The sequence below is a fragment of the Sciurus vulgaris genome (assembly GCF_902686455.1).
Source record: "Sciurus vulgaris genome assembly, chromosome: 8".
NCBI classification, from domain to species: domain Eukaryota; kingdom Metazoa; phylum Chordata; class Mammalia; order Rodentia; family Sciuridae; genus Sciurus; species Sciurus vulgaris.
In genome coordinates, this window is record NC_136468.1 from 25,517,517 (window position 1) to 25,525,170 (window position 7,654).

The 7,654-nt window shown below is 42.7% G+C and overlaps 1 protein-coding gene across 1 annotated transcript; it reads left to right on the plus strand.

Moving 5' to 3' along the window:
- The first annotated feature begins 3,289 nt into the window (after positions 1-3,289).
- On the plus strand, positions 3,290-5,309 carry LOC306667985 (RNA-binding protein EWS-like). The gene is given in 2 exon segments (XM_079150910.1): positions 3,290-4,047; positions 4,049-5,309. Coding segments are annotated over 2 exon segments (1,974 nt in total). The 5' UTR covers positions 3,290-3,327; the 3' UTR covers positions 5,303-5,309.
- The last annotated feature ends 2,345 nt before the right edge of the window (positions 5,310-7,654 follow it).

Genomic DNA, 7,654 nt, shown 5'->3' on the forward strand with positions numbered 1-7,654 from the left:
TTCCTTAGGAGGATTTGTGAAGAAAGGAGAGTGAGTTCATGAACTTCCTGTATTAACTTCATTGTTGTGTCAGTGTATTTCATGCTGAATCTATTACCTAAGATTCCACAATTATATGTATGCATTCTGTATTTCTAAATGTGTTTGAAGTTGATAGGGCATAAGACGGTTAGATGGTGTATGTTTCACAACTCTGTGGACAAAAAATGTGTGTGTCTTCGGGTGTCTGTCATGGAAGTGAGGAGGAAGAAACCCAAAATAATACTTTGATTTTTATCTCATTTGAGCTCCACAATAGCCCCATAGTGTCGATTTTTGTTTTATGGTCTCAGGGACTTGGCCATGGTAATGGCCTGGTTTTAGAGTGTAAGTCTTAAAGTTCTGTCTTCTGTCTGCTCCATCATTTCCACATCCAGGTTGACCCCTTGTTTAGGATCCAGCAGTAGGAGACTGAAGAAAAGCACAGATCAAACCAGTTCAGAGGGGTGGTTAAGAGTTCAGGCTTCCTTAGGGTCAGACTGATCAACTTCAGATCCTGCCTCTACTTTTTTATGTTTTGTTTATTTTTGACAATATTGGGAAATCAAACCCAGGGTCTCACACTTGCTAGGCAAGTGCACTAGTGCTGAGCTATATCCCCAGCCCTACCTCTGCCTTTTTATTGTGTAAATTTGGTATTTGGAAAGTGCCCTTAGTTGGCAATGCCTTTTTTCAAAAATACCATAAACAATTTTATTAAGTAATTAGGTCCAAATAACTTAGTAAATATTTATATCCTAACAACCTAGCTGTTTGAAAAAAATGCACATAAATTGAAAGGAAAAAATTTAATTTTCTTTTTTCTTTTCTTTTTTTTATTAATTTTTTTTTTGTTTTTACAGACTGCATTTTGATTCATTGTACACAAACACAAATGGGGTACAACTTTTAATTTCTATGGTTGTACACAATGTAGAGTCACACCATTCATGTAATCATACATACATACAGGGTAATACTGTCTGTTTCCTTCTACTATCTTTCCATCCCCTCCCACCCCATTTTCCTCCACACCTTCCAAAGTTCCTTCATTCTTCTCTTCTATTACCCGCCTCATTATATATTGTCATGCACTTACCAGAGAAAACATTCGACCTTTGTTTTTTTTTGGGCTTGGCCTATTTCACTTAGCATGATATTTTCCAATTTCATCCACTTACCAGCAAATGCCATAATTTTATTCTTCTTTATGACTGAGTAATATTCCATCGTGTATATATACCACAGTTTCTTTTTCCATTCGCCAATTGAAGGGCAATCTAGCTATTGTGAATTGAGCTGCTATAAACATTGATGTGGCTGCATTACTGTAGTATGCTGATTTTAAGACCTTTGGGTATAAACGGAGGAGTAGGATAGCTGAGTCAAATGATGGGTCCATTCCAAGTTTTCTGAGGATTTTCCACACTGCTTTCCAGAGTGGCTGCACCAATTTGCAACTCCACCAGCAATGTAAAAGTGTGCCTTTTCCCCACATCCACACCAACACTTATTATTGTTTGTGTTCTTGATTATAGTCATTCTAATTGGAGTTAGATGAAATCCTAGGGTGGTTTTAATTTGCATTTACTAGGGATGATGAGCACTTTTTCATATATTTGTTGATCACCTGTATATCTTCTTTTGTGAAGTGTCTGCCCAGTTCCTTAGCCCATTTATTGATTGGGTTCTTTGTATTTTTGGTGTAAAGTTTTTAAAGTTCTTTTTAGACTTTGAACATTAATGCTTTGTCTGAGATGTGTGTGGAAAAGATTTTCTCCTACTCTGTAGGTTCTCCTTTCACATTATTGATTGTTTCCTTTGCTGATAAAAAGCTTCTTAGTTTGAATCTATCCCACTTATAGATTATTGCTTTTATTTTTTGTGCTGTGGGGGTCTTGTTAAGGAAGTCTGGTCCTAAGCCAACGTGATGGAGATTTGGGTCTACTTGGAAAAATTTAATTAATTCTTAACTCACCACAGTGGCTTATCTATTTATTTATTTTGTACTTGGGATTGAACCCAAGAGTGCTGGGGTTGTGGTTCAGTGGTGGAGTGCTTGCCTAGCACGAGTGAGACACTGGGTTTGATCCTCAGCACCACATATAAAAATAAATGAATAAAATAAAGGTCTATCAGCATCTAAAATAAATATTTTTTAAAACAGAGTGCTTTGCCACTGAGCTACATTCCCAGTCCTTTTTGTTTTTTTAATTTTGAGATGGGGTCTCGGTAAATTGCTGAAGACCTCCCTAAGTTGCTGAAGCTGACCTTGAATTTGAGATCCTCCTGCCTCAGCCTCCTGAGTTGCTGGAATTACATGAGTGAGCCACCACTCCTGGCTCACAATGACTTATTAAGGAGATATCTGTGCCTTTTGGTTACTGTATTACTTCTCCAATTTGGGGATCAAATGGAACACGACTGCACTCGTTTCCTATCTCATCCTCCTTTTCATGCCAAAAAAAATCTAGTTTTGCAAAGATAAGGCGGTCATTGGAAGAAACGTCGCGCCATCTACTGTACAAATGTTGAACTAAACTAGATTACACAAGTCTGACAGACACCAAGAATTAACTGCATTTCCTTGAAATTTTTCAAATATTCTGCAGAATCCCTTTTAATTCATTGCAGGTGCCTGGAGCACCTTAGCAAACAGTTTGAAAATCATGATATTAGGGGCCACTTATCCTTTCTGTGTCTTGGTTTCCTCAGCTCTAACTCATGAATCACAATACCTAGCTGCCAGGATTGTGATGAGGTTTATTTTGTTTTATTTATTAATTTATTTTAAAATATTTTTTTAGATGTTGATAGGCCTTTATTTTTTTTACTCATTTTTTTTATGTGTGGTGCTGAGAATCGGACCCAGTGCCTCACACATGCTAGGCAAGTGCTCTACCACTGAGCCACAACCCCAGCTCCCAGCGAGGTTTATTTTAAAAGGTGCTTATAAAACACCAGAATCACTGGTGGAGGGTTGAGGGATGAAAACACAGCTCAAGCACCTTGGCTGGTATAGGAACCCCACCCAGCTATTCTGACCTAATTGGCTGGGGCTGAGCCCAGGTAGGAAGTTACCTTTTTAAGTATCCTAGGAGATTTTAATGTGCAGAGTTGAGAATCACTGACCTGGCACATAGTAAGTAGGATTTTTCTTTTCCCTGTGTTGGGGATTGAACCCAGGTCCTCCCATTTGACTGGCCAGGTCTCTACCACTGAGCTACGTCCCCAGTCCCTGTATATTTAAAAAATATATATTATTGAGAGGGAGACGGACGTTGAGAGAACGAGGAGGAAGGAGAGAAAATGGCGTCCACGGATTACAGTACCTACAGCCAAGCTGCAGCCCAGCAGGGCTACAGTGCTTACACTGCCCAGCCAACTCAAGGATATGCACAAACCACCCAGCAGGCATATGGGCAACAAAGCTATGGAACTTATGGACAGCCTACTGATGTCAGCTATACCCAGGCTCAGACCACTGCCACCTATGGGCAGACCGCATATGCAACTTCTTATGGACAGCCTCCCACTGGTTATACTACGCCAACTGCCCCCCAGGCATACAGCCAGCCTGTCCAAGGGTACGGCACTGGTGCTTATGACACCACCACTGCTACGGTCACCACCACCCAGGCCTCCTATGCAGCCCAGTCTGCATATGGCACTCAGCCTGCTTACCCTGGCTATGGGCAGCAGCCAGCAGCCACCGCACCTGCAAGACCGCAGGATGGTAACAAGCCCGCTGAGACTAGTCAACCTCAGTCTAGCACAGGGGGTTATAAGCAGCCCAGCCTAGGATACGGACAGAGTAACTACAGTTATCGCCAGGTTCCTGGGAGCTACCCCATGCAGCCAGTTACCGCGCCTCCATCCTATCCTCCTACCAGCTATTCCTCTACACAGCCGACTAGTTATGATCAGAGCAGTTACTCGCAGCAGAACACCTATGGGCAGCCAAGCAGCTATGGACAGCAGAGTAGCTATGGTCAACAAAGCAGCTATGGGCAGCAGCCTCCCACTAGTTACCCCCCCCCAGACTGGATCCTACAGCCAGGCTCCAAGTCAATATAGCCAACAGAGCAGCAGCTACGGGCAGCAGAGTTCATTCCGACAGGACCACCCCAGTAGCATGGGTGTTTATGGGCAGGAGTCTGGAGGATTTTCCGGACCAGGAGAGAACCGGAGCATGAGTGGCCCTGATAACCGGGGCAGGGGAAGAGGGGGATTTGATCGTGGAGGCATGAGCAGAGGTGGGCGGGGAGGAGGACGCGGTGGAATGGGCAGCGCTGGAGAGCGAGGTGGCTTCAATAAGCCTGGTGGACCCATGGATGAAGGACCAGATCTTGATCTAGGCCCTCCAGTAGATCCTGATGAAGATTCTGACAACAGTGCAGTTTATGTGCAAGGATTAAATGACAATGTGACCCTTGATGATCTGGCAGACTTCTTTAAGCAGTGTGGGGTTGTTAAGATGAACAAGAGAACTGGGCAACCCATGATCCACATCTATCTGGACAAGGAAACAGGCAAGCCCAAAGGTGATGCCACAGTGTCCTATGAAGACCCGCCGACTGCCAAGGCTGCCGTGGAGTGGTTTGATGGAAAAGATTTTCAAGGAAGCAAACTAAAAGTCTCTCTTGCTCGAAAGAAGCCGCCAATGAACAGCATGCGGGGTGGCATGCCACCCCGTGAGGGCAGAGGGATGCCACCACCACTTCGTGGAGGTCCAGGTGGCCCAGGAGGTCCTGGGGGACCCATGGGTCGCATGGGAGGCCGTGGAGGAGACAGAGGAGGCTTCCCCCCAAGAGGGCCACGGGGTTCCCGAGGGAATCCCTCTGGAGGAGGAAACGTCCAGCACCGAGCTGGGGACTGGCAATGTCCCAATCCGGGTTGTGGAAACCAGAACTTCGCCTGGAGAACAGAATGCAACCAGTGTAAGGCCCCGAAGCCTGAGGGCTTTCTCCCACCACCCTTCCCACCCCCGGGTGGTGATCGTGGCAGAGGTGGCCCTGGTGGCATGCGGGGAGGAAGAGGTGGCCTCATGGACCGTGGTGGTCCCGGGGGAATGTTTAGAGGTGGCCGTGGTGGAGACAGAGGTGGTTTCCGTGGTGGCCGTGGCATGGACCGAGGTGGCTTTGGCGGAGGAAGACGAGGTGGTCCAGGGGGGCCCCCTGGACCTTTGATGGAACAGATGGGAGGAAGAAGAGGTGGACGTGGAGGACCTGGAAAAATGGATAAAGGCGAGCACCGTCAGGAGCGCAGAGATCGGCCCTACTAGACACACAGACCCCGCAGAGCTGCATTGACTACCAGATTTATTTTTTAAACCAGAAAATGTTTTAAATTTATAATTCCATATTTATAATGTTGGCCACAACATTATGATTATTCCTTGTCTGTACTTTAGTATTTTTCACCATTTGTGAAGAAACATTAAAACAAATTAAATGGTAAAAAAAAAAAAATATATATATATATATATATATATATATATATTATTATACCTATAATAAAGCAGGTATCTGAAGGCCTAGGTTCTAAACTTCTTTCCCATTTATTGGCTGTGTGATTTGGGGCAAATTTTTTAATATCTCTAAACCTACATTCTTCCATATAAAATGAGGATAGTAATTTGTGTTCCAGCTTAATTCATATTGTCACCAGGGGAGGGGATGTTCCAAGGAGGTCCTGGAGAAGGGGACCTCAACTCAGGACGGTGGGTCCTTGACAGACGCCATAGAAAAGAATTTCTACCTGTGGCAGATACTGAGGGACAGAGATTTATTTAGGAAATGAAGAAATGCACATTCCTTGTGGGCAACCTCAAGAACTTGTGGGGTTCTCAGATTCTTCTTTTAAAGGAAATTTGGTGTCTGGCCAGCCTCAATGCTTAGCAAGACCCTGTCTCAGATAAAAAATGAAAAGGACTGGGGTTGTAGCTCAGTGGTAAGGTGCCCCTGGGTTCAATAATAATAATAATAAAATAAATAAAGGAAACTTGGTGAGGGTGGGTATTGAAAGGTATGTGAGGATGACATCAGTCTGGTGATTACAAGATGGTTTATAGTGATTTGGCAATTCTCAGTATCTTTAGGTCGATGTCTTTCCATTATCTGATCAATAGATAACATTGGGAAATACTCTGTCATTGGGAAACACTTTCTGGGAAAGTACCCTATGTTGTAGGTTTCTTATCTTCCTTTGCTTAATTTATTTTAAAAATACATGTAATAAAGACCTCATTTACAATTCGTAGCGGGTGAATTTCTAGTAACTTTAAGATTGTGCCTATGAGAGAAAAGTGGCTTGGGAAGGAAAGGTATGCGGAACTTCATTTAGCACAAAGCTTTCAGATTAAAATCATATTAAAGTTATATCTTTGTCCTTCCTTTTGTCTCCTTTCTACCTATTTTTTAAATATTTTTCTCCTTCCCTACCTCAATAGTATTATCATGGAATGTGACTACTGAGTGTGAAGCTTACTGGGCATCAAACCCTGGGCCTTGTACATGTTAGGCAAGTGTTCTACCACTAAGCTATGTCCCCGACCCTATTCAGTTTATTTTGAGACAGGGTCTCAGCAGTTGCCAGGCTGGTTTGAACTTAAGTCAGTCTTTTGAGTAACTGGGATTATAGACATGTGTCATTGTGTTAGGCAAGAATTCTTTAAACTGTATAGCACTTTATCGTTGTGAGGCATTGGTGGGAAATAGAAGATGTGGTCTCTGTCCTCAAAGAATCATCTGGAAGGGCTGGGGTTGTATCTCAGTGGTGGAGCTCTTGCCTCACATGTATGAGTTCAATCCTCAGCACAACATAAAGTACATAAATAAAAAATAAAAGTATTGTGTCTATCTATAATTAAAAAAATTTTTTTAAAAAGAATAATCTGGAAAGGCTTCCAAAAACCTAGCACATTTGAGGACCACTGCCCTTTGCTAATCTGTGTGCCATGGAGATACTGGCTCACTCAGTTGTAAAGAGGGATTAGGGGATGGTCTGGCTTCACCCAGGGCACCTTTCCAGAGGATAGATGAAGGCTGAAGTCCCTGTAGTACTGAAAGATCCCAGAAGGGGGCAACCTTGTCTCAGTCCCAGGCACCCGTTCAACTGTAATCATCAAAGCCAGTCTGGTTTTCTTTTTGAAAGCTAAAACATTGACAATTTTATTTTAAAACTTATTTTTCTATTTACGCTTTTAAATGGTACTGGGAATTAACCCAGCACTCTACCACTGATTACCCCATTTAAATTTGTGATTTATGTTATTAAAAATTTTAATTGACACATATTCATGGGTATAGTGTAATATTTGGACAGAGGTATACAATTTCCAAATCAGGGTAATTAGCATTACCTCAAACATTTATCATTTCCTTGTATTGGAAAAATTCAAAACCCTCTCTTTTAGTTATTGTGAAATATACAATAAATTATTGTTTACCATTATCACTCTATTGTGCTAGGACTTAATCATCCTAACTGTATTTTTTAAAATATATTTTTAGTTGTAGATGGATACAATATCTTTATTTTTTTAAAAATGTGGTGCTGAGGACCGAACCCAGTGCCCCACACATGCAAGGCAAGCTCTCTACCACTGAGCCCCAGCCCCAGCCCCCTTACTGTA